Here is a 27,141-nt window from a genome sequence, read left to right on the forward strand (position 1 = left end):
GGGGCGCGCTGCAGCTGGAGGGCGCTGTGTTGGGTGTGTGAGGGACAGAACTCACTGTTCCTGTCTTGTCTCCTCCAGCTGCTGTCAGCGCAGGTCACGGCCTGCCTGCCAAGTTTGTGATCCACTGTAACAGTCCGGTCTGGGGTGCAGACAAGTGTGAGGAACTTCTGGAAAAGACGGTGAAGAACTGTCTGGCCCTGGCAGACGATAAGAAGCTCAAGTCCATCGCGTTCCCGTCCATTGGCAGCGGCAGGTAAGGGCACATCGTGGCTTGTGAGGTCATTATACTTAGCTGCATACTTAGCCCATAATCGTGGAGCTCTGACTTGTGCACGGTCAGCTAAGGCTGTTTTCGAGCCATCTGCTTTAGTTGAGAAGACCCAAAGCACAGGGGGGGAAAGAATACAAACATTAAGCAATGGTGAACGGCAATTGAAGAGATGGAGTGAGACAGGAAGACTGAGGAACGTATCAAATTTCCTTTGTGACAGCAGATGTCAGCATAGAAAGTGACTTCAGGGTGTAATGGGACCATCAGAGATGGCGGTTTAGAGAGTGAAGCTGGCAGGACACGAAGACTCAGATATGAGGGAAGTGGAGAGGACAGGGGAGGTGTGAAAGCCAGGACCTTCGTTCCAGGAGCACCCTCCCAGCCACAGCATGCCTCTGCCCCTTACCTTTGTCTCTCTGGCATCCTTCACTCGCCCCCCCCCTGCCCCCCCCCCCCCCCCCCCCCGCAACCTGCCAGCTCTGTCTCCATGTGTCCTGCTGTCTGGCTCGTGCAAGGCGGACATGAATGGACACTTCTGTGACAGTGACATAGGACTGGGTCTGCTCTGGCTTCCAGCGTTGAAGTAGCCCCCAGTAATTCTGGGCGTGCATTAAAAGAAATTAGAGCTCTGAGAAGGGAGAGTGCTTTGGGAACTCCGTGCCATGATGCAGGGGCGGTGTCCCACTTCCCATCACATCATGGGGTCCTCCCTGTCCCGGTCTGTGCCTCATGCCTCACACTCTGGATTTGGCACCAGAGGCTGCAGCTGTGGACATCTTGGGCCCAAGAGGGCCATAACCCAGGGCTATGTATTGGCCGTGGCTGCACCTGGGGCATCCCATCCAGACTGTGCGCCCACTTGGGTCTCTGCCATCGGACCCTCCCGGTGCCCAGGCAGGGCTGTGTGGCGGCCATATACCGGCTTCCTTTGACACTGCAGGCCGCACAGGGTGACCATCCTCAACCCCCTTCCTCATGTTTAGAGAAAGCACCTCTTTTCAAAGCACTTCCCCTCCGAACCCACGAGGAGCAAAGAGTAGAGTTTGCGAGCGCCATCTTGGGCAGGCTTTGTAATGATGCCTCTCTGAACACTGCTGCCACTGGGGTTCCACACCTCAAGTGACAGAGCTAGCCCTGGGCAGGCTTCCTATCACGTGGCACCGGGAGGTCTGCCCAAGCTGCCCTGTTCCCACAGTATGTGGGGGGGGAAGAGGGGCCCTCAGGGGACAGTGATAGCTCATGCCAGCGCCCCACCCTCATGCATGCCCACAGTCTCCCTACCCTGTACGCTGAGTGCCACTTCACTGCCAAAGTGAGGGACATCCAGAGGTATGTGATGACACGTGTTGGTTTGGGTGCCGTCCACACTTCCGGTCTGTGCTTTTAAATCCTGTTCTCTTTTGCCAAGAGCCTATGTTGAACATCACTTTGCAACACCATTTAAGGGTCTCTTAAAAGAAAAGCTAAAGGAGAGGGACCATTGAAAGCCATTTGCTGTCAGGCTGCTGTCAGTTGGGTGTCACAGCTGGTGGCAAAGACAAAAGCCACCATTGTAAGGTTGTCAGCACCCACCCCACCCGCCCCTAGCGTGAAATTTCCCCAGAACTAGAGAGATGTGTAATGGGTGCCAGAGTCGATTCCGAACCTTTTTTTGACAAAGTGCTTCTGAATCAGAGTTTAAGTAGCCAGCTTCCTGCTTCTTCCACATCCTGTAGATGGTCTGTTCTTTGGCACAGTGCTGCTGTGTGACCTTCACTAAACGAGTTAGCCTCTCTGTCCGTGGCCTCCCTTATCAGTGAGCACGGCTTTGGGGATGGCCCTCCCTCACAGATGGTCCTGAGGCTCAATTAGTGCTTCGGATGCACTTTGATCTGCTCTGATGAAAGGTGCTTCCGAAGAAAGAAGCAACAGGAGCCTTTATTGGAGGTAATAATTTCATATTCTTTCATATAGCTATTGGGAAACTTTTAATTGAAGCATAAAAGTAATTCTCTACATTTTTCATGGAGTAAGAAGTTTTTAAAAACAATCCATTGAAAGCTTTTAAGAGGGCAGAATGCCAAAGGCAAGCACATGTGCAATGCCAGCGGCCCCACATCTGTCAGGCAGACCTTGCCCCACAGAGCCATGTAAACAGCTGCCCTCTCTTTCATGAGTAAAGATTAGGATTACACCAGAGCCGGCCTGTAAATCACAGTGGGTTTTAGGAGGGGAAATAAAAAGCTTGTTTGTGGCATCCAGTGTCTCCGGCCTAAAAGTCGGGTTGGAATGAAAATAATAGAAATGCAAACATGTTGGCAAGGAGCAGAGGGGTCACTTTCTCTCAGCCAAGGCCCAGCATGTGGAGGGCCATCCCACCCTTATGCCCTCTCCCTGTAGCCCCCCGGAGGCCAGACCCTGACCTCAGGGAGACTGTCCTTGGGTACTATGGTCACAACATTCATGGATACCCCCACTCTCTCAGCTCTGTGTGACATTAGGGGGCGACCACCTCTCTGGAGGGGTAGGATATAGGGAATGGGTAGTTTGGAACTTTGATTAAACTCTCTGTAGATTTATGAGCTTCAAGGCCAGTTCATTTTTTTTCAAGCTACCATTTATGGGTATTCATTGAGTCCCACATACTGTGCTAAACCCTTGATCTGCATTATCTCACAACACCCTTACAGGGTGAGCACTGTCATTAATTCCACTAAAAGAAAAAATAAAAAGGAAGCTGAGAGGGGTTAACTCGCTCCCCTGAGGTGACACGACTTAGACGGGGGAGAGCCCAAATTTTAGGGCAAGTCCTTGGCCAAGATGAGAGGCATGGAGCCCCTTCCAGACCCCATTTGCTCTTCACCAGAGGATCGCCCCACTGCTTGAGGGTGCTGTACAGGAGGAGGTTTTAGGGAAGCTCAGAAACCCCACTGGGGAAGTCCCTGACTTCCCTGGGCCCAGCCGTCAGCCTCCCTCCACCTTGAGAATTGGCCTGAGAAGAGATAGGAAGAAACCAAACAGAACGGGCAGAATTACCTACTAGCCTAAGACAAGAACATCTGGAAAGAAGGCTACAGGCCACACAGGGGCTGTGCTCCCCAGCCCATCCCCCCCACCATGCCCTCTGGAAGTGGAGCCCACTGCTCTCAGCTGCTGCCCTGGTCTCTGCCTCTGGAGGAAGTGGCCTTCAGGCATCCCAACTTGACAAAGGCACTTGCTCAAAGCTACATAGAACATGGAAAATGGAAAGGCGCAGGAGCACCGTGAGAAGGAAACCTAATCCTACCAGAAAAAATGACCACACAGGGACACACTTTCCTAAAGTCACTCAACCTTTTGTGACATCCAGCCCTACCCTCTTGCAAACCGCCAGGACAATTAGGCAGGTGGACCAGTCCCATAAAAACCAGAGTCCGTCTAGAATCCACCTTTAATCCTGCTCTGCCTTCAAAGGCAAGCTGCCAGTCTGTCTCCTCCAGAAGAATCTGCCTGGACTCTTCCAACCCCCGAGACATAGCCTCTCCCCACAGGAGCTTCCAGGGTCCCTGATCAGGCTGTGCAACACAGCTCTTGGCTTAGAGTCCTGTGTGCCTGCTGTGGCCAGCCCTGTAGGTGAGCTCACTGATAACAGAGACACTTAGTGATGCCCCATCGAAGGTGGGGGCCCAGCAGGGCTGGAGGCATGACAGTCTCTTATGGGACATGGCCCTTGTGAACCCAGAACCCCTGCGGTCCAGGTGGAATGCAAGAACAGACCACCAATATGTAGCCCCCAGCCATCACTGAGCAGGCTGACCCAAAGGGTGTGACAGCTCATGTGGTCCCCTTTCACTAGTCTAGAGAAACTGAGGCTGAAGACAACTGAAATGACTTCAGGGGAAGCTCCTTAGTTGGCTCAAGACCAAAAGGCTGGAATCTAGGATACTTGCCTACAGAGTAACTTAAGGCACATGCCTTAACCATGGCCCCTGGCAGGCCCCATGGGACCTAAATGGGACTATGAGGGACACCTGCCTCTTGGCATCAGCACCCTGTATACCCACATCAAGGAGACTAATGCTTGGAGAGGTTAAGGCCCCTGCCCCAGGGCAGCTGGGCTTCAAACCCAAATCTAACACTACAAGGGAAGCCCCATTCCCCTTACTCTACTGTGCATTGGGGGAGGGGGCATCTGGTCTTCTCCAGAAGGTGGAAAGAGTGACTGTTGCTAGGGGAGGTGGGCCCAAAGACTTGGCCAAGCAGGGATGGTCACTGGGGACAGCTGCAGGGAAGCAACCAGCAGGGACCCCAACCGGCCAGGAAGCCGGGAGATGAGCGAGACCCCACAGACCAGTGATGCTTCTGAAGCTGGCCCACACAGCACCAGTGACCCTGTGTCACCCTGCCATACCATGCGTGCCAGTAGTCAACACTGACTGGGCATCGCAGACCCCGATGGCCTTCTGGGGGCTTGAGGCCGACATTGTCGGCACAGGGAAAGCGCGGTGGTGACAGCGATCATGGGGCCTGGGAGGAAGACAGTTTTGTACTACGTGAGCCTCTAGAAAGATGCTGCCAGACTGCCTGTTCTATAGACGCCATTACCAATTGAGGATGTTCTGCACGTTGTCTTGTTCAATCCTCACAGCCCCCAGGGATAACAGGTGCCTTGCTTACCTACCCCATTTCCCCGGATGACAGACAAGACACAGAGGCAGGGCCTGGACTCAAATCCTGTGTGGCTCCATGGCTTGAGCCTCTAACTGCCCTGCTGCTGGGCCCTCCTGAGGACGGGAGGCCATCTGGGCCTCTGCAGCGACACAGCTGCCCCTGACTTGAGGGCTCCGGGTGTGGTGTGTAAAGCACTGTCATGAGAATAGCTGCTGCTATGCTCCATTTTGCTACAGGCACCGCTCACTATGGCCACGAGAAAACATTCTGGAGCCCTGAAAACATAAAGAAAGGAATCACCTTCCCCACTCCTTCCTGGCGGCCTGCGTGGTCCAGAACAGCTACGGTCCCTTGGCTGCATTTTTTTCTTTAGGCTGTGGTTGCCTAGGACAGAGGGATGGGTTTGTCAATAAGAGGTTCTCCTGGAAATAAGTCAAATTCACTTGTACCCAACAACCTTGAAAGAGACCAGCCCGTGCTCCATTAACAGTAGGGCTGACAGATACTGATACTACAGGCCTAGAGCCTTCGATCCCCACCTTTTCTCCCTCACTTCTAGGTTCTTAACCTTGGGGCCCACCCTGTGAGCTCAGATTAAAACCTCCTTGCTGGCTCCATACAGAACAGTGGTTCTCAAAGGGTGTGCCCTCGACCTGCCCAGTCCGATTCCCTGGACAGAGCCCAGCAACCTGCATCTGAATAAGCCCTCCCTGATCTTGACACAGGCTGCTCGGGAGGGTGGGCCAGGCTCCCCGTCCTGCCTCGGCTTCCAGGCACTTCCGGAACTCCTGCAGATCTGGCCACTGGCTTTTCTCGCCAGGGATGAAGTTAGAGGCCGTAATCTGAGTTTACAGTGGGAAAGTAAATATTGGCTCTTTGTGAGACACTTTAAAGGGTCCCTTATTCCAGTGACCCCCCGTGACCCTGTAACGGCATAGCCCTCCCCCAAAGCTGGCCCTGGTCTCACCCTCAGGACTGGGGCTGGGTGAAGGGCAGCCTGTACACGCTCAGGCACCCACAGCGGGTGTGAGGCGGACCCCCCACAACACTCATGTATACACGTGCCCCTAGGAACGTGCCCCTAAAATGGGAAGTTGAGTTCATGTCTTCGAATACTTGCCAACACGTGCCTTTTACCAGACAACCTATCCTGTGAAAATGCTCAGGGCAACTCTGTCAGGGGTGATGAGAACAGCTTCTTCCCAGAATGAGCTTGCAGATCTGAGAGTGGATGGGGGGGAAGGGGAATAACTTGCTTTGTGGGTCCCACATTCTCCCCCCTTCCAGCAAAACCTTTCATTCGGCATGGTCCCCACCACCCTCCGTCCTGCCCCACCTGCTGGGCACCCTTCCTGTGCTGCTGGTAGAGCACCCAGGATCTGCTCCAGGGGAGTCTGGGCCTGACACCCCCTTCCTGCAGCTGGTACACTTGTGCAGCTCTTCCTTCGGCCTCTGAATCCCGCTCCTCCCGGGCAGACCTGTGCTGGCTGGCTGCCTTGTGGGCGCTGCGTGGCTGAGGACGAGCCTCACACCCCACTGTTGCCCAGAGGCCCCTCGGCACAGGCTGGGAACGTGCCCCGGGTGACACCCCCTGTCTGCTAAGAATGAGCTTCACTTCCAAAGCATCTACAAGTACTAGGGATCCATCTTCCAGCTGGGCGAAGCCCCGTTGGATGAAAACCAAGTCACTAGAATGGTTTTGCCCTGTGGCCCTGAGATGTGCTTAGTACTGACAACTGGAGAGTAAGTGTGGCTCTCCAGAGGAATAAGCTAAGGTAGTTCAAAACTCAGAGGCACTTAGCAAGCAAGGCTCAGAATGTTCTAAGAAAGCCTCCACCTTATGCATTTGAAAACCTCTCACCTGGCAGCAGGCACCCCATCTGAAGGAGGGGTGTGGCCTAAGCCGGCAGGCTGGTCCAGCACTTTGGATACAATGGTCCACAGGCTGGGGGCTCTGGAAGACTGCAGATCTGCCAATGAAAAAAGAAATCTCCATGAAACCTGGCCTCAGACTCTCACCTGAGGATCCTTAACTGTACCCAGGGGGTCAGTAAGGGATCTGAATCCAGACCACTGGCTCAAAACCCACATCCTTTCTGCCAGCCTAGGCAAGCCGCTATGTTCCTGCCATTGTCCCGGGTTTCCTGGGTCCTGCACCTGCGGTGTTGACCAGGAACAGCCCCAGGCACATGTAGAGCAAGAGACTCCAGTCTCTCTAGGCCTCATTTCAGATTCTGCCCGAGTCTGAGCCCTACCTCCCAAATTCCCACCTGACTTTTACCTTAAGTGGAAATATGTGAATTCACAGCCGTCTGGCGGGGAAATTTGAATGCCATTTCTTGAGATAAAGAGCCCCCTCAGCCAGGAGTCGTCCCCTGCACTCCCAGCCCCCCCATGGCCTGGCCTATGGGTGATAGCAAGCTGGTGGGTCCTGGGATGCACTCCAGGCCAGCAGCCCCAGCACCTGTCAAGTCTAAGGCCCACATGAAGGCTTTAACGCCCCTATGTGTGTGAACAACAGTCCCCTCCTGTAGAAGCTCCAGCCTCCAGCTGTCCCATGGGGGAGGGGTGGCGTCAAGCCCCATCCTAGTCACAGTAATACTGGGAACAGAAATGTGGGAACTCACACTACCCCTGGGAGACTCCACGCAGGAGACACAAGTCGTGCGTATGTGCTTGTTGCTTGGCCCTTCCCCTGTGTGTGAGCAGCCCTCGCAGGCACTGAGGCCCCTCGAGGCGAAGCACAGCACCCAGCCCTGGGGGCCTCCGGGAGGGAGGGCGGCAGGGCGGCAGGCCCATGGCCACGGCGGCCCCTGGTTGCTGAGCCCCCTTCTCTCCTGCAGGAATGGCTTTCCAAAGCAGACGGCAGCTCAGCTGATTCTGAAGGCCATCTCCAGTTACTTCGTGTCAACGATGTCCTCTTCCATCAAAACGGTGTATTTCGTGCTTTTTGACAGCGAGAGTATAGGCATCTACGTACAGGAAATGGCCAAGCTGGACGCCAACTAGGCTGAAGTACAGAAGCAGCCTGCGCCGCGCCCCCGCCTCCGATCTGAAAGAAAGAAAGAAAAATCCCCTTCACGCCTGTTGGGAGGTGGAACCCTTTCGTTTCCAGTTTTGCTCATCTAGGGAAGATAAGGTTTTGGTTTCCAGTTTAATTGTTTTTGACCTTCTAAAATGTTTTTACGTTAGCACTGATAGTTGGCATTACTGTTGTTAAGCACTGTGTTCCAGACCGTGTCTGACTTTAGTGTAACCTAGGAGATTTTATAGTTTATTTTAATGAAATCCTGCTTGACGCAGAACAGCGGGGAGAGCAGTGTCTTCTACGTGTGGCCGAATCCAGGAAGCCTGTTTTGTAACCGTGTGTCGTGGTGCTTTATTGTACACCCAGTGGCGTTCTTTTTACTCTAATGTTCCTTTTTTTTCCTCAAGAAGAAAGATCATGAATTTGCAGCAGACTTCATTTTTGTTTACTTTTTGTCTTAATGATGGATTTGAAAATGAAAGATTTAAAAGGCAGAACAGGATCTGTTGTCCTTAATTATATTTGCGATTTGAAATTTGTGTGAATCGATTTAGTAAAATGTTAAATTGCTGTGGTGACTGGCTTGTTTCAAGTTACTGTGCCCTTGAGCCCTAGGTGGACTTCTCCTGTCACAGGATGGGGGACGAGAGCAGCTGCCCCCAGAGCCACCACAGGGCCACCGCTGCCTGGACACAGGAGCATCCTCAGGCCCTAATGACTGGTAGGGGGAGCTCATTTAAAGTCTCTCCTTCCATCCTTGTGACACTCGGGCAAGGGCGTTCTCCCCATTTCACAGGTGAGGAAGCAGGTATACTGAAAGCCATGGGGGTGGTAAGTGGCAGACTGGTACTTGAGCCCAGATCTTCAGAATCTGAGCCCAGATCTCTCCTTCCGTCTGCCCCCTCCTGACAGTCTCTCTGGTTCATGGACGGGCCCAGTGTCTCCGGGCCGCTTGCCACATGGAGCCGGCGAAGCCTGGAGACTTCTGCCGGAGCTGGGTCGGGCCTCTTGTTCCTGTAGGACAGGGTCCCTGCGGCCAAAAACTTTCCAAGGGCAAGGTGCCACTCCCAAGGTCCCCGAGATGTGCTCCCAGCTTTGACATGCTTTCTCACAGCTGTGGGTGTTTAGTGATGCAGATTACAGCTGACCCTTGAACAAGGTGGGGGTTTGGGGCACCAACTCACGTCCAGTTGAAAGTCCAAGTCTAATTTTGACTCCCCCAACACTTACCTACCAATAGCCTACTGCTGACTGGAAGCCTTGCTAATAACATAGCCGATTAACCTATTTTGTATGTTACGTGCATTATAGGCTGTATTGCTACAATAAAGAAAGCTGGAGAAAAGAAAATGTTAAGAAAAACGGAAGGAAGACAAAATACATACACCGTGTTATACTGCATTTATCAAAAAAAAAAAAAAATCCTCGTGTAAGTGGACCTGTGCAGTTCAAACACATCTTGTTCAAGGGTCAGCTGTATTTACGGAGATCCCAGCTGGACGACAGTGGCTAAACCTTGTGTTACCTAAATTCAGCAAAACACAGACACTCTTAGCTTCAGAAGGTACATTTGCCTAAAATGCACAGAAGACCATTTCTCTCTAAAAAGAAATAGGCCTGCTTCTAGAACAGACTTTAACCAGGAGAAAATATGCAGCACACACATATCAGAGATGAACATAAAGGATCAGTTTTCCTTTCCCAACTGTGCCTAATGAAATCAAAATAGAAGTCCCAAGCCATCACACAACCATGCTTTTCAATGAAAAGGCAACTGCTTCTAACTCAAACCTGAAAGACAGTTTTTTCCAAGTTTCTCATAAAGGTATGGTGTTGTTAATACTTTTACTTTTCTTCCCCAAGATCTCTACTGAGTCTACACTTCCTACTTCTTGATTAGAATTTGATAAAAAGAAAGAAAGAAAGAAAGAAAAACTTTATTGTGGTCTTTTCAAGACGCATCTTAAAATGTCATCAGGTCAAAAGTAGTATCTTCAAAGTGTTTGCTCGGACAAACCACACGGTGCAGTCATTCACCCAAGAGCATTTTGTCTATAGGTAGAATCCTCAGCATGCAGGATAACGAGAAATAAACCGTGCTATTGTTAGCTGGGGATGGTGATCATTTGCTGTGTGCCAGTCACTGTCTTGAGCCCCTCAGGGGCATAATTTCATTGTGCCTCAGGGATAATTCGATGGGCCCTTTCTGTTTTCAAAGGCATTTTGCAACTGAGAACACTGAGGCTGGGAGAAGTTAAGTAACTTCCTAGTGATCACACGACTAGTAAGTCACCACCAGAGTCAGATGCAGAGATGCTGACAACTACAGTGCAGGGCCCCTGATGGCTCACTCTTATCAGCAACAAAAGGAAATCCAGTTAACCATGGTGATATTGTTTTTTAATGCTTATTTTTGAGAGAGAGAGAGAAAGCAAGCGAGCTGGAGAAGGGCAGAGAGAGAGGAGGAAGACGGAGGCTCCCAAGTGGGCTCTGTGCTGACAGCAGAGACGTTTAACCAACTGAGGCACCCAGGTACCCCCACCATGGTGGTGTTTCTAACTTGGAGACTGAAACACAAAAGGAACCAAGGGTTAAAAGGCCTCTAGGTGAATTGCATTTCCTCAACTGAAGAAGGGACCACAGGAGCAAATCCTATTATTTAGCAAGGGGCCTCCACTAGATGGCGCTAAGAGGACTGGGAAGCAAATGCAGGAAAGGGAGCCAGCTTGGGCTCTTCCTCCAGCACACACAAAAGAATAAGTTGCAGTTGTCGGGATTTGCGTGAATTATTTACCATAATCACCTAAATGTTTCTAAACTTTCACTAATCCAAAGTGCGTCTCGCCCCTGAGATGTGGGCTCATTGAAGAAATGCTTTTCAGTGAAACAGAAAAGAGAGCCAGCCAACTGCCTGGGATTCCCATCATGTCTAAACCACCCAGTTAGTTTTTAAAACCAGGATCAAAAATTGTTCTCTGATGTCAGCCTCATGTTTACAGGGGAAAAAGAAAACAGCTCATTACTTGAAAGAAAACTTGGTGTAACTGCAAGGAAAACTTGAAATGCACACATGCCTCCATTCAAAAGAGCCGTTGCAGTTAGTGAAATTTACCAAAAATGAAATTATTCTGTAAGCTAGGGGCTGTGCAGCCCTGCAATCTGGTGGTGGCACTAGATAGACAACAGCCACCCCCCCCACTCCCTGTTCCTGAGGAGCAGCCCTTGCCCTCGGCAGCTGGGCTCTGCCCTCAATAATCCAGACAATTTCCTCCGCCTCCTGCATCTGAGATCTAACACAGCACCATAGCTCCAACTGGGACTAATATGACAGTAATAACTACTGTGTGTGTGTGTGTGTGTGTGTGTGTGTGTGTGTGTGTGTGTGTGCACACCCATATCCCCGTCCTCTACATCCATTCAGCTGGATGGCAACCCTGTGATGTTGGTAATACTATCCCTATTTTACAGACGAGAAAACTACAACACAGAGAGGTGAGGCATATTCCCCAAGGTCACACAGCTCTCAGTGCTAGAGCTGGGACATGAGCCCAGTTGTCTAACTAAACAAAGTGCTCCCCATTGTATGTTCTCTGAACCTCCAAGGTGGCCTCTCCTTTGGTATGTACTCCCAAGTTCTGCTGCAGTTAGGCAGGCCTTCTTGCCTATTCCAGACAGGTCGTGTGTGGCCAGCCCTGGCAGCATGAACAGAACGTGTTAGAGGACAGATGAATAGAAATGTATGTTAAAGCCATCTAGGGGCCAACGGGATTTACTGGGTACTTACTATGAAAAGAGCCTCAAACGGGCAAAGGCAGGTGAGACCCTGCCTCTGTCCAGCCAAGTGGGAGACCCAGAGACATGCGTGCTAAATGGGCAGGGACTCGGGAGGGAGGTGTGCGCACTAGCTCAGTGTTGCAGGGGGTGGGGGTGGGGGTTGTGCAGCAGAAGACATAGACAGGACTTCATAGGTCAGGGTGATACATGGTAAGTGGCCACACAGCACACAGGCCTGGCGGTGCCAGCCAGGGGAGCTACGGGTCCGCCGGGGGCCAAGAAGCCCAGACCTGCACCCCACGTGCAGCCAGGCCAGCCACATCCGCCATGGCCCCTGCTCCCTGGCTCTGGCCCCGGCATGTGGAGCTGTCCATCTGTGCCTGTGTTTATCTGGCAGAATTCCTCCTGCCCGTTCAGGGTCAGGCGGCTGTGTCTGGTCACAGCTACAGTCTGCCCTGACAGAGAAAAGGCAAGAAGGCAAGAAGGCAAGAAGACAGGAGAAGAAAACAAGAGATGAGCAGTTACTTCCGTCTCTCGTCCAGTCACTCAGTCCCAATCCTGGTCCCCATCTCGAGGCCGGAGGGGTGGAAGACCCAACCGGGCCGGTCAGGGCTGGGTGCAGGCAGTCCTCAGGCAGTTTCCTCAACATGTCACTCGGGCTGTGTCATCATTCACCCCGAGTGGGCCGGCACTCCCTCTGTCAGAGGCAGCGGAGGCTGGGGGATGGCCCGGACGTTTCCTTTCGTTAGCAACCATGATGTTTAATTTTCCTGGCCCGGCGCCACCGGCCAATGTTATCTTGGGAACTGGCTTTGGTGCGGCCTCAGAGGGATCCCCCTGAAAGCACTGGGGTGGGAGGAGGGTCCTGGGCCCATCCCTGGCTGAGAAGAAAAGGAAACGCTCAATGGCCAGGGGTGAGGCCACCTTTCCTTTGGCATTTCTTCTGTTTATAACTTAACCCGATGTGTTTGCTTCTGGGGGCCCCCCGATATCAAAATAATATCCCATGACCCTCCTGACAGGCGAGGCAATAAAACTGCTCATTAATCCCGGCCGCCATCACTGCCCCGCCATGCTCCTTAGCAAAGGTGTGTAAATAGATTGGCCTTTCCCTGACCCCTAAAAACCAACTCAGCCGGGCTGCTTTGTCAAACTCCACAAAGTGTTTCACAAATGCTCCCTCCACAGAAGGTACTGTCTTCCTCAAATCCCTCTACCACCAAAGCGACACTCACCCCTCCCACGCCCCCCACCTCACACGCCGAAGGAGACTCCAGAGCCCCATGTCAGCAGAGTACAGAACTGAGGGATAGGCAGAAAAATACCCACCTTGAACAGGATCACCCAGGACACAAAGCAGCTGAAATTTCCCCTCGGAGAGGCTGTTTTTGCCCCATAAATGCAGACCTTTGCTAACAGCCCCCTTGAGTATGCTTAGAGGGGTCACCCAGACTGCCTTCCAGAGTCTGCTGGGGCCCGGCACCCAAAGTCGAGCAGGGGCATCATGCGCCCTGGAGCACATGCCACAGGCACTATAATCGTGGAGGAAGAGGCCTCGGATTTCCCTGAACACTGTCCCAGCGTCGCAAGGTGAAGATCCCTGCCACGGCTGTGGGCTTGTGACCATACTTTACTGAGGGCAGACAGCTCAGAGTCCCAGAATTACAGCCTCCAAATCTTCTAGCAGGCCCATGACCACAGCATGGGGAAACCCAGCCCTAGAATGCATGGAAGCAGATCACCTGTGCCATGCTGGCCAAAGTGCCTTCTGGCCTTAGCCCTGGGGCAGGCAACTTTGGTCTCAGGGACTTAGATGTCCTACCACTCCTATTTCCACATACAACCTTCCCACCTATGAGCCCAGACTCCTGGACTAGGACCCTGGCTGACGGCATGGGCCCTGCCTGAGCACTCCAGCCGCCCGATCAGGCCGCCCACTGAACCTTCTCCACATGCCCGCCTATACACCCCATGCCCAGGCTGGCCAGGGAAGCTGGTATTGCTATACGTTGAAACGGCAAGGCTTCTGAAGCTTAAGAGAATAAATTAGAGTAGGCTTCGAGCAGGCTCAGCTGCAGTGGATGGACAAATTGATTTGCTTGCCATCTGGGAGATTAAATTCCACCGCCCAAAATGGCAGTGGGGTAATGAGCTGTCAGTCACACGGTGCAGTGCCAGATTCGGCGCCTAATTGAACCCCGGCAGCTCCTCATTACGTGCCACAGAGGTCATGCCCATGGCGTCCCACCTGGAGGCAGCCCCTAAAGGCCTGGAGAGAGGTCACCTGGCCCTGTGGCACATCCCGGTTAGGCCAACCGTGAGGAACTCTCGCTTACTCACGGCCTTAATTCTGGGCAAATCCAAATGACCAAGGGGATGTTCACAACTTCCCTTAAACAACCTCGCTAGGCAGAGGGCCCTCACCTGAACCCTCCTGGACCTCTGGACCTCAAGTGGCCCCAGTCACTCCAGGGCCTCTACAGGGCAGCACCCAGAGCCATCAGCCACGCAGCCCTTTACAGCACACAAGACACGTGCACACACACGGCTGCCTCAGGCCTCACAACGGGCTGGGATGATGGCACAGCATTTCCGTTTGCAGAACGGTCAAGGGAAAAGGGACCCATGGAAGTTCAGAAGCTGCCTCCTGAAGGGGACATGGGCCTGGGTCCCGAGGAAGGCTGCCCAGCCTCCCCCCGCCTCACCTCCCCGCCTCCGCCCCTCTTTCCACCAGTACAGACTGTTGCACCCCTCTCTTACGTCGCTTTCAGGCCACCGTGTATGCCAGTGCCTCAGTCTGGAACATGCCACGGCCACCTTTTCTTCGTCATCCTGCTCAACCCTCAGGTCTCTGCTCTCAGACCTCCATTCCTCCTCCTTCAGGAAGCCTTCCCCGATCCCCTGTCTGTCTAGGCCAGGTGCCCTGTCTTGGTGCACCAGGCACACTCAGCAGCCACAACACTGTGCCTCCTGGATGGCTGTCATGTGTTCACACGGCTGTCTCCCCATCACCCAGTGAGGATCACTCACTCACACACATCCCCTGAGCCCTCTGGACCCATCAGTACGCGAGGCCCTAGGCGTGCAGCAGTGGACAAGCAAAAAAAACCCTGCCCTCCATGAGGCCGGGGAGAGGGGCCTTTGCCCTGTGGGGCACCCTCGGTGTCTTACCCCAAGGACCCAGATGGGAATCACTGCGTGAGCAGACTCCACCAGGACCTCAGAGGCTAGTCACCAGGCAGACCGCCTGAGTCAGACAAGGCAGTGAGAAGATTGGGGAGAACATGGTCGTTCCCGAAAATCCATCCCTGTGCAAGTCAGCCAGGGGCACCACTCTGCTGGATCTCTCGCTTCATGTGGGCACACGGTGGCTTCAGAGTGAAGTGTGATGTTGGCCCCAGGCCCCGGCACAGCACCCTCTCGCCACACTGCTAACCACAGCCCAGATCTCGTGGCATCTGGTGCTTCTGCTTTCTTTGGCTCTCGATTTGAAAAGGGAGTGGTCATGGGAACTTTCTGGCCAGATGCTAAATCCATGATATCCATAAACAGGGAAAACAGTAGAAAATGTTTGCAGGAGAGACCTCTGAGTTATTGCAGCCAAGAGCTTCTTGCCTGCGTGCCAGGGGGCCTGGTGCACAAACTTTCCAGGCAAGGGTACTGGCCACAGGGCAGGTGTCCTTGGGGGGAGACTAGCACCACTTCCTGATGGCCCAATACACAAGCCCGAGTCAGGGATCTCCTGCTCACAGACCCAGCCCCAGGACAAGCCCCGTTCTCAGTCCAAGGCCCAGATTCTACCAGCGGAAAGAGGACAAGTGACGTGTCGGCCCCTGTGAGTCTCCGACGTGCCCCTGACAGGGTATGGGTCTGACCCTCTGAAGCCCAGACACCACAGCACAGCTGCAGAATCACACTGACACAGGGCCTTCAAGAACCCATCTGCCACTCGCATGCTTGTGTAGGAAGATGACAGTAACACAGCCAGCCATGACCGCGTGCAGAGGTGGCAGCGGTTTGAGTACCTGGTACACTAAGGAGTCCACGTGCGTTCTCTTGTCAAATCCTCCTCGTCACCCTGCAAACTGAATGCCGTTATCCCCACTTTCTAGGTGAGGGAGGCTGGCTCAGAGAGGTGAAGTTTCTCGGCAAGCCACACAACAGCACCAGGCATATAACCAAGACTCAGAACCAGAAACGGGCCATCTGCGAGGCCCACCCTTGTTCACTCTGGTATGCTGTCACCCCCTGGCCTCAGAAGGCACATCGCCCCATTTTACAGATGAGGAAAAGTGAGGAGGAGGTCAGCGGCTTCTGCAATGCCATAGGTAGCAAGTGGCATGTCTCGTGCCTCCCGCTGGGCCTCCTGAGTAGAGACCGAAGACTCCAGCAAAGCCTAAGCTGACACAGGAACCAGCCCCACGCTCTGCTCCTCCACAGGCTGGGGACCTGGCCGGGGCCTTCCAGTAATTAGTGGGCTCTTGTTAAGACCCAGTCGCGCCGTTCTCGGGCCAGGAATTGTTTTTGTTCCCGTGCGGAGGCCCTCGCAGGAAGGCCAGGCGCACGTGCGCAGCCCCATAAATCCAGCCGGCGTCGCTCATTACAACGTTCTGCTTCACGACTCCGCCGGCCCCAGCCTGCTCGGGCTTCGCGGGCCCCGGGCCTCCTTGCAGCCAAGCTCGGCTGCCCCGTGCCGCCCGCAGCCTCAGACATGAGCTCATCCAGCGCGCGGCGTGTGAGGAAGTGGCCGGGCGGTGCTCTCGGCAGCAAGGGGACAATGTGCCCATTAAGGCCGTCAGCTGTCAGTCCCCCACCAGTGCACCCCGCCCCACTGAGCCAGGACCACCCCACTCGGGGCCCTGCCCTCGCTCCAGTTCGTGTGGACGTGCCCTGCGGTGCGGCCTGTCCACCCTGACAGTGGCCACAGGAAGTCGAAGCAGGGCAGGGAGGACTTGGGTGACAGGAGAAGTGATCTTCAGGGACCAGCGGGCCCTGAGTACCGTCCTGCCTCCTCGTGGAATGACCAACTCCCTGTGACCTCTGGGGAGGTCCTCTGGACCCTCTGAGCCTTCACTCTCACAGCTATAAAATGGGAAGCTACTCCCTGCTCTGGCTGGGGAAACACTGCTCTGCAGCCCGTGACCTTGAGCCATACTTTGGCATTCCGATAGTACGAGACCGGCTGGGCCTCTATTTTTGTGGTCTGAGAAGGGAGGAGGAGCGAGTTAAGTCACCCCACCTCTTGGGGGTGTGGTCTCGTCTGTGAAATAGAGTTGGCAACACAGTGTCGGGGCCAAATACTTCAATAAACGTGATCTATTTCTTACTATTGCTCTGATTCCCATAAAGGTTAGAAGCCAGGCACCTGCCATGGCCAGAATCCAAACTCTGGCTATGGTCAGTGTTTGAGAGTAGCCAGTTCATCTTCATGCGGGCCAAGTTTAAAGGAATCTGGCCAGGTGGTTACCAATACCATGTGTAACCCCAACCTTATTGTTTGTAGCTGGAAGTGCTGGAGTTATTAGTAAACCCTTCTCCATCCGGTGCTAACACAGCTCAGAGAAGATCTAGGCCATGTCCAGTTTGGAGGGAACCTTCTAGAACCTTCAGGACCAATATGGTACACATGAACCACATGAGACTATTTAAATTAAAATTAAGTACAATTTCAAATTCAGTTTCTCATTTTTACTTATCACATTTTAAGTCCTCAGTGGGTGGGCACATGTGGCTAGTGGCTATTGTATTGAGCAACACTGTTCTAGAACCTGAGTTGGTGGAGCTCTTCAGGGTTACACTCCAAGCTTTTCATACCACTTAACTTAGCATATGGAGCAACAACCATGGCCAGGGCATTTCGATCAATCAATGGTTCTATGCTACTGATAGTGAAAATCATGGTGGTAGAAATAATAATATCCATGTAGTGAACATTTCTGTGTTCCAGGCACTGCACTGGGTGCCTCACACTCATTGCATTAAACTCCCCCCCCTCCCCAAAACTCTACAGTTTGTGACCTATCGCCACCTTACTTGTGACAAAATGGACTCAGAGAGAGTCAAGAATTCAAGCAAGGTAGAGAGGCAAGGCCAATTTGGACTTGAAAGCCAGCCTGCCCATCAGGTACAGAACCCACACTAACCTTCTTCTGTGCTTTGACCAGATTTACACTCGGAGGGTAACTGTTCTTTCCAAAAGGTTTCTATCCCCTTCCTACCTTTCTCTTAGCTTTGAATACTTCCTGCTCTCAGGAAAGCTCATACCTGTTTGAGCCTAGGCCAAGGCTCATGCTCTCCCTTGGTTGCCGGGAGGAATACCTTGGGCTGGACAGGCCTGTGAAGGCTGCTGCTGACCACTGGGGCTGCTCTGGCCCCATCAACCACCCCTGGTGCCCAGAGGGACCTGCTTACTGGGCCCAGGCGCCACGTGGGGAGACCACAGATGGAGGCCCCCGCTGCGCTGCCACACCTCTTCGGACAGCATGGCCCAATGCGAGGGGCAGATCGGCAGAGCCAAAAGGGACAGCCAGTATCAGGGAGATGCCCCAGGGTGTGTGCCTGTGAGTGGGACCAGATCCTGTGTTCCTGCCCAAAGCCATACCTACAGAATAGAATACACTGAGACACAGCGAGGAGGACACAGTGACTGGCCAGGCCCTGGGAGTGAGCCCCAGCACATTCAATCTCTCACCCCTCCATTAGCTGTCTGCTGAACAAAGGAGTGCCAGGGTCACCTTCTGCAGATCAGGTCCCTCTGGGCCATAAAGCACCTTTGTCCCACCCACCATTCCCAAATGCTTCTCTCCCACTGTAGCCTTGCGACAACCCTGAGAGGCAGGCAGGCAGGGCAGGGAGGGCCCCCCAGCTTGACAAACGGAGAAACTGAGGGCTGAGGAACAAAACCAATTTCCCAAAGCCTGCAAACTGGCTCCTCCCCCCCCAACCCACAAGTCTTGACTACAGGGCTCATCACTTGATTACCAAGTCACTCTTTAAAGGGAGCATTTTACATGGACAGGGCATGCCGTGGGCTCTGTGGTTCTTGTGGCCACACAAGGACCCCAGAGGTACAAGTCCATCCTGCACCCCCACCCTCTCCAGCACCCCAGCAGGCCATCCTAGGCTCTAAGTCACCAGGGCCGATGATCAGGAAGCTCACTTAGCCAGATGCTGGGCATGTGGGACACTTCCTCTCCTGTACTTGCTTAGAGACCCCGGGATCTCAGGCACCCCCCACTGGCCCTGGGCAAGGCCGACTCTCCTGCTGTTACACCCCAGAGAGCCATGCAGGCCAGCCAGCTTTCACCAGGGACACACCAGAGATAGAATGCACAGGCAGCCCCCACATCCGGACCCCTCTGCCCGCTGGCATGGGTCTGCTGTGGTTATATGAGCCAAGCTGGGGTTTCCAGGCTTCAAGCTGAAGCAACATCCGAAATGGGCTCACACCTCCGTGAAGGCGGGGGGACGGACTACACCATCCCTAAGGCCTGATCCTACATTTGTCTCGCTCAAGCCCTAGGACTCCAGTTTAAGAGCCTTTTTATAGACTCCTATAAAGGAGAAAGTGAACTTTTAACATGTTTGCACTCTGCTAAGTCAATACGCATAAAAGGGACAAGAGCAGAGTGTCCTCTGCCCAGATGCAGGCCAGCAGGGTGGGCGGGCAGCATCGGGGCCATCCCGGCCCCCACGGGCACTGGTGGTCACTTCTCCTTCCTGCGGGCCTACCGTGTGGCCCCCAATTAGCCGGCTGCCGTCCACCAGGGCCGTGCTCGGGCACTAATGAAGCCGGAAAGCCTTGCCTGGCGGGGCTAATGGGTGGCTCCTGGCCTCACTCAGTCGAGACACTCCCCCAGACGCGCGGTTTTCATGGGAAGATTGAGAGGAGCAGAAGTGCGGAAGCTGTAAAGTTTTACTGGGAATTCTCAACCATCCTCCCTTGGCCCTGACACCCACACTGCCCTTCATTTGTAAGAGAGCTTCCTTTCTGCTTTGAACTTACTCCTTAAATCTAAGCAACGCTGCGCCTGCCTCCAGGATCTAGGATCTGGGCTCGAACTCTAGACATCCCTGCCTGCCCAGGAGGGAGGGGAGAAGACTGCTCAGGCACTCCAGAGGGCCTTCTGCTGCCCAGCCGTGCCCTGGAACAATCCCCAAGGAGGCCATCTGCCTGCCTGCCATCAGGCTGAGATCCTGGGAATCCAGGTTTCATGCATGAGACCTGACACACTCCTTGGGATCAGGTTTACAGACAACGCACTCAGCTCTCTTCTCTTTGTCTGTTCATTTGTACTGCGTACCTACTGCACGCAAGCCCTTCCAAGGGCAAGCATTGTCTCAGTGGTTGAGAAAGAGGACATATGACTGCGGGCCCCTGGGTGGCTCAGTCAGTTAAACGTCCAACTTCAGCTCAGGCCATGATCTCATAGCTTGTGAGTTTGAGCCCCATATGGGACTCCGTGCTGACAGTGTGGAGCCTGCTTCAGATTCTCTGTCTCCCTCTCTCTCTGCTGCTCCCCTGCTCACTCTCAAAAATAAATAAATAAACATTAAGAGAGAGAGAGAGAGAGAGAGAGAGGACATTTGAGTCCACTTCCAGATTCGAGTCTCAGCTGTGCTGCTCACCAGCTGTGGACTTGGGTGAGTCACTTGGCTTCTCGGGGTCTACAACTTATCTATAAAATATGAACAATACTACCCCCCTGGACACCCCCACCATGAGGTCACTGCGAATGCTAAATGGCAGGGTACATGTGCCCCAGCACACAGCAAGCACTCAATAAACGGTAGCTTAGTGCCCTAACAGCTCTGTGAGGAAGATCCCATTCTCCCCTGAGAACAAGGGAACAGAAAAGGTTAAATAACTTACCTAAGGTCACATAGGAAACAGGGTCAGAACTGGATTCAATCCCAGCTCTTCAAGGCTCCAGGGCCACAACCATAAATGCTGTAATGCAAAGTACCCCAGGCATGGGAGGACAGCAAGCCCCTGAATCACTGAGAAAAACTTAGTGTCAAGAAACCCACCTAGAATTTTGTAATCAGCAAATCTACAAAGGCATTATTTTAATTTCAGCATCATGGTTTAGTGTGGTTTCTTGGCGTGAGTTAATGACGGCAGAGAGAGGGTAGAATTATCATGTTTCCAGTGCTCAGGGGAATTGGTTTAGTGCATGGGAACAATTTATTATCTGCTGTCGGAGATCAAACCCTCACTCCACAGGCAGTTGGTAACTGTGGCTCCTGAGAAGCCGGTCCCTGCAGCATCCCAGCCAGCAGAGGCCAGGCTGATGGGAGCCCCTCTGGTTGCCCTCAGGGAGGGGTGGGTCAGGGAGGGACAGCAGGCTGGCACATCCTGCTCTGGAATTATCGGGACAATTGGTATCTCTCTGCAAATTCTGAGGACTGTCTGCTAACTACCTTTGTGGAATTCTTACTTTCCAAGGGAAATTTTTTTTAATAACTCACAAAACAGTTTCTCTTTGTTTCTGAATGGATCAAGGACTCCTCGATGTGAAGTCTTGCAAACCTGCAGCAACGTTCAAGCCTGGAATCAATGAAGGGTACAAGTCAGAAGTGGATGGACCCATGGGGAATGTGTACGTAGGAGACAGGGAAACTAAGAACCAGGTACAGAGGGTCTGCTCAAGATCCAGGGACCAGTCTTGTATCAGTGCTGGAAATTAAGCAGTGCTGTCTCGGTCCTTCTGCCTTTTTGTTTTTGCCCCAGCTTCCTTTATAACAACCTTGAAATGCCTAAAGCCCGTGGTAATTGTCTGTGCTAAATTCCTCTTTATCCAAAGAACTGATGTGTTTTTCTAAGTTGTTAAAAGGTCCAGGGATATGCAAACCAATCCAGTTCTGGGAGGAAGCCCTCCATGGGCAAAGGCTGGCCTGTTCAGGGAAGATTCCTGAGGCCTTAAATAAGGCAAAACCCCAAGGCTGTTTGCCTCCATCCTCACCTCCCCCGCCCTGAACCCCGCTTGTCCATCTCCACAACCCAACAGTTCCTCTCAACAAAGCCCGCTGCCCGTTGTAGGCTCACTTCTGCAAACCATGGTGAAGAGAGTGGTTTAGCGCTTGCTTTCAGATACACCAAAGCCAAAGGTATTTCTGAAAAAATCTCACAGATCCCATGGCCATGTTGGCTTTCTCTACAGCCATGAAGGTGGAGTGGGCTCCCTGTGGTTCCCTGACTGTACTTGAAACCCATCTCTTGGCTGGCGCTCACCTTCCTGGGAGCTTCTGTACTCTAGAGCACAGACCCAGAGCCAAAAATTATGGAAGAAAGCAACCAAAGGGAGACAAAGTGTTGTCAAAAAGTCCACAGTCCTGACTCCATAGGAAAGAAGGTGCATGGAACGGTGGTTCCATGTCACGCGTGATTACCCTCCCTTCTCTTTGCTCCTAACGTGCTGTTAGACTTAACCCTGAAGGAAACGCATGCTCATGAGGACACACGGGCTAAGGACACACCCACCCATGAAGATCTGCTGAAGAGGGGCGGTCTGGAGCCCTGCTCTGGAGCCCAGGAGGGTGAGGCAGGAGACACATCTCTGGGGTGGGTCTAGGACACGCACTGCACTCACCGTCTCCTGCACCGAACCTCAGGTCTTAGTGTCTGTATTAGTTTCCCACTGCTGCTGTAACAAATTACCGTGAACTTAGTAACTTGAAACAACACAAGTTATCTTACGGTTCTGGGGGTCACAAGTCCCACCTGTGTCTCACTACACAAAAAATCAAGGCATCACCAAGCTGTGTTCCTTCTTGAGGCTCAAGGGGAGAATTTTTTTCCTTGCCTTTTTGCAGCTTCCCAAGGCTGCCTGCATCCTTGGGCTTGTGCCTCTCCTCCCTCTATAAAGCCATTCCAGAAGCATCTTCTAACTTCTCTCTGCCTCTCTCTGACCTGTACTTCCATAATCTCTTCTCCTTTTCTGACTCTGACACTCCACCTCCCTCACTCACTGACAAGGGCTCTTGTGAAAACACTGGGCCCAACAGGAAAATCCAGGGTAAGCTCCCCATCCCCAAACCCTTAACTTAATCACACCTGGCAGGTCACCTGTGCCATGCAAGGGAACACACACGTTCACAGGGTCTGAGGATTAGGATGTGGATATCTTTGTGGGGCAGGACTCTACCGACGAGAGGGTCTTCATAGACCCTCAGGACATAAATGCTCCTCGTATCAACAAAAACAGAAAGGTAAGCTGTCATTATCAGGAAAGGATTAACAGAATCTCTGTCACCAAGGGAAGGAAATCCATTCAGTGATGTACAGCTTTCCCTACAAAGCTCTTTGGCTCCTAGTGTCACCTGACGAATGTGACTGTGAGAGTACCTTCTGGTCCAGGAGACACAAAGTCCCTTTCCCATGGCTGGGTGGGCCCCAGGGTCCATGATGCGCTCAGCCATTCCCCACCAGGCTGCACCCCACACAGACCTTTCAGAGTACCACCCGAGAAGCTTCAAATGCAAGACTCCTGCCACTTGATTTTTGAGTCCATTTTCTATCCTGCGAATGCCTTTTTTTTTTTTTAACGTTTATGTATTTTTGAGAGAGAGAGAGCACACGCACACGCAGGAGAGGGGCAGAGAGAGGGGGAGACACAGAATCCAAAGCAGGATCCAGGCTCTGAGCTGTCAGCACAGAGCCTGACGCAGGGCTTGAACTCACGAACTGCAAGAGATCACGACCAGGAGATCATGACCTGAGTGAAAGCTGGACACTTAACCAAGTGAGCCACCCAGGCGCCCCCATCCTGCAAAATCTTAGTAGACTGTGAAACGTGGGCAGTGCAGGGCCACGGAGGGCCCAGGGAGCAGGCTCTGGACAGCCCCCAGGCACACAGGTACACTACAGCTGAGAACAGCCAGCTCCAGAGCGGGCTCCAGAGCCCAGATACCCAGGCTGAATGCCTACTTTTGCAGATGACTGAGCCTGCAGGGCCCGATACAACCGCAGTCGCAAGCACCCTGCAGGCTAGAGAATGACCAGCTATCCTTTCCCAAACAACAGGCTTGGTGGCTTTCTCCTAATTCTTTCTGGGGTCCTCGCATGTCTGCTTTCTCTCCGGATTCCCATCCCCAGGAACCCAGGCCACTTCAGGTTAAGAAAGGCCCTTGCAGGGGCCCCTGGGTGGCTCAGTCAGTTGAGTGACCGTCTCTTCAGCTCAGGTCATGATCTCGTGGTTTGAGAGTTCAAGCCCCGCCTTGGGCTCTGTGCTGACCGCTCAGAACCTGGAGCCTGCTTCCGATTCCGTGTCTCCCTCTCTCTCAGCCCCTCTCCTGTACCCGTCCTCTCAAAAATAAATAAACATTAATTTTTTTTTCTAAAAAAAGAAAGGCCCTTGGAAGCCCAAGTCAGGTTGAGGCACAGGTGCATCACTGCAGCCTCCTTGGCCTCTAGCCAGCCGATCTGAGTGGGGAGCAGCAGTTTTACTTGCCAGGCTTCTGGAGAACGCTGTGGGGAGTTGCCATCCCCTATGACCACCGGGTCACCCCTCTGGGCCTTTAGACAGCCTCCTCCCACAGCTAAAGGGCCACAATCACACCAACACCGACCACTCAATTTCTACACCCAAGTTCTAAGTTACTGGGCTTTTTCGTCTGGGCTTTCCTCTTGTTGCTCAGACCAGAGCCAACACAATCGGGCACCATGGCCTCCAGGGTCCCTTCAACATGGACGGCGATGACAACAACAGGTGGCATTTACTGCTTGCTTACCACGTGCCGGGTCCTGTGTGGAAGGCCCTCAGCAGCCACACAGGGCCACGTACAGTTGTTACTCCTATTCTCAGAGGCAGGGAAACTGAGGCTCTGAGAAGTTAAAGAACTTGCCCGAGGTCACAAACCAACTGACAGAGCCAGGACCCGAATCCAGCTGTGTCTGACTCCAGCGTCCGCTTTCTTAACTACTCTGTTCCCCACCCGGCCCTGGGGTTTCCCTTCCCATCACAGAACCCCACCCAGAGGTTCCAGCTTGCAGGTTGCTGGGCCAGGAAGCCTTTGTGAACCTACGGCCAGCTCCAGGCGTTGCTTGGGGCAGCTGAGCTGTTCCCGAGCACTCCTGTGCGCGACAGCCTCCTGCCCCTGCTGACTGGGACAGCGGTGGGGACGCAGCCCAGGGGCCCCGTGCACCCTGAGGAGCAGTCTCTTTCTGTTCTGCCATGACCATATGCTGGAGCCTGACATGTCATGACTGCCCGGGGGTGGGGGCAGTGCCAGGGAGAAGACACGGAATGGGACTTTCTCAACGGAAAAGGCGTAAGCAAACACCGCTGGGTTGGGAGACAAGATCTAAGTTCAGACTTGTGGGCTAAAGCTGTTGCCATCCTTGGGAATGAATCGTCATTAAAAAAACAAATACCCAAGGGTCCGGGGCCCGGGGAGTCACGGCCGCTAAGTGTTTGGCAACGACCCAACAGCAAGGCAGCTAGACTCATACAGAGTCTGAAACATGGTCTCCTGGCCAAGCCCCCATCCACACACACACACCTGTCTCTCTTCCCAAAGCGTCCATGCCCCGCTCACCAGTGGCTCCAGATGTGGCCTCTCTAGCCCTAACCACACCACAGCCCCCTGCCCTCACATGCAGTACAGTATCCCGGCACCCCATTCAAGACGTTTACTTCTCTGTTCCTTTGGAACTTCTACAACCATCATGAAAAGGGGAGGGGGGGAAATCTGCCCAAAGCCCCTACTCACTGGTGCCCACCGCCATGTTGCACGCACAAGCTCAGAGACTCAGGCAAGCGGAGTCGTCCATGAAAGGTCATGCAGCCTCCCACGCACCTGCTCCGGGCAGGCAGGCCAGCCTGCACCTCGTCTTCTGAAGAAGCACTGGACTAGGAGAAGGGGTAGATTTGGCTTCTCAGCTCAGCCCACCGGCTTGATGTGAGACCCTGGGTACACTGCTTGACATTTCTGAGTCTTTCAAAAGTTGTTGTGAAGATAGAGTAAGATGATAGGAGTAGACAGGCGTGGTACAGACACAGGATCTTGCACATGCCTGATAGGTGCTCAATAAGTGCATGGGGGTCCCTTCCTCTTCAACCTTCTTGTGTCTGTATGCCCTATCCTCTCTCAGACAAGAAGCCCATACAGAGAAATTGGGTCTTTTCCTTCCCCTGGGTGCCCCTGCGCCGAGCCCCTGAGGCCTCTTAAGAAACAGGACCTTCTGTGTGCCCAGGGAGGACTGACATAAGTGTACTATAGAGGGAGGCCTCCAGCTCCTGCCAATGTGCTGGGTCACCCTCCCAACATAATCATCCAGAAATGCTGGGTAAGACACAGCATAAATATAAGTGCGAAGGGGAAGGAAGGAAGGAAGGAAGGAAGGAAGGAAGGAAGGAAGGAAGGAAGGGAGGGAGGGAGGGAGGGAGGGAGGGAGGGAGGGAGGGATCGAACAAACAGGTGTGGGAAAACTACAATGCTAAGAGCTCTAGCTGAATTAAGATGCCCAAGCCATGTAAGTACAGAAACCAGGGCTGCTGTAAGGGCATCAGCCAATCCCAGAAGCAGAAAAAAAACCTCTGACCTACAAAATAAGGAGGCTTAAACTAGGACCTCTGCCTGGACCTAGGACTCTCAAAGTTATACCTCAGGCAATCCACTCACTGGAAAAGGAGACAACCGGGAGACCTGGCCATCTCCAGCTTTGGCTTGGGGGGAGAAATACTCAGGGAGTGTCTTGTGGAGTTCGTGGCCCAAGCCTGCTTTCACATGGGTGAATTTGCATTTCCTCAGTCAAAGAAACACCAAGTAGATAGGTAGATTTCAAGTGTCTTCAGGTAGGTGGCATCACTGGACACCAAGAAGAACCATTCACAAAATGGTTCTTCTCTCCGAAAGAACCATTTTCTCTCCGAAAGAACGCACGCTCAACCCAGGCTCTCCAGAATCTTGCAGATTATAACCGGTTAAATGTGGGCTCACCATGAAAAATTACCAAACACCCAAGGAAAGAAACCACTGTGAGTAAGAGTCAGCAGGAAGGGCAGCAAAACTGACCCCCAAGGGCCAGGGTACAGATATGAAATAAGGCCTATAAGCTTAAACACAATGGGAGAGGAACATTTTAAAATTGATCCGGTGTACCTGATTAAGAAAGGATCACCTAGAACTCCTAGAAATGAAAAATGAAACCAGAAGCCCAATGAATAAATACCGCTGATGCGAGAATTAACTGGAAAAGATGTAAAGAAACAACTCAAAGTGGCAGAGAATGGGACAGGGGTGGGGACATGAAAGAAACACTTTAAGAATTATAGGGGTACCTGGATGGCTTAGTGGGTTAAGGGTCTAACTTCAGCTCAGGTCATGATCTCACAGTTCGTGGGTTCGAGCCCCACATCGGGCTCTGAGCTGACAGCTCAGAGCCTAGAACCTACTTTGGATTCTGTGTGTGTGTCTCTCTGCTCCTCCCCCATTT

General features: G+C 53.0%; 1 protein-coding gene and 2 long non-coding RNA genes across 7 annotated transcripts in view; 1 reads left to right on the top strand and 2 right to left on the bottom strand.

The window, feature by feature from the left end:
- The window catches only part of MACROH2A1 (macroH2A.1 histone), an 80,045-nt gene extending 71,547 nt beyond the window's left edge, over window positions 1-8,498 (top strand). For all 4 annotated transcript variants that reach the window (XM_086703642.1, XM_086703631.1, XM_086703650.1 and 1 more), the window contains exons 8-9: window positions 79-253; window positions 7,744-8,498. In XM_086703642.1, coding sequence (XP_086559768.1) covers window positions 79-253; window positions 7,744-7,909 — 341 coding nt within the window. In that variant the 3' untranslated portion in view covers window positions 7,910-8,498. The remainder of the gene's footprint in view (window positions 1-78; window positions 254-7,743) is intronic.
- LOC147584458 (uncharacterized) lies at window positions 253-7,746 on the bottom strand. 2 transcript variants are annotated; one of them, XR_015250079.1, is made up of 5 exons: window positions 7,533-7,746; window positions 6,762-6,870; window positions 5,201-5,284; window positions 1,553-1,734; window positions 253-361 (listed from the first exon to the last, which is right to left on the bottom strand). It is a non-coding gene; the product is annotated as an uncharacterized LOC147584458 (long non-coding RNA). The 2 variants fall into 2 exon arrangements; XR_015250078.1 differs by having other exon boundaries at window positions 5,201-6,121.
- A 12,675-nt stretch (window positions 8,499-21,173) lies between the features above and the next one.
- LOC147584459 (uncharacterized) overlaps window positions 21,174-27,141 on the bottom strand; it is an 89,555-nt gene continuing 83,587 nt past the window's right edge. The window contains exon 3 of the long non-coding RNA XR_015255464.1: window positions 21,174-21,252. This is a non-coding gene — a long non-coding RNA (uncharacterized LOC147584459). The remainder of the gene's footprint in view (window positions 21,253-27,141) is intronic.

This window comes from Puma concolor, chromosome A1 (assembly GCF_028749965.1).
Source record: "Puma concolor isolate L17-30 chromosome A1, mPumCon1.1.hap2, whole genome shotgun sequence".
In the NCBI taxonomy this organism is placed as follows: domain Eukaryota; kingdom Metazoa; phylum Chordata; class Mammalia; order Carnivora; family Felidae; genus Puma; species Puma concolor.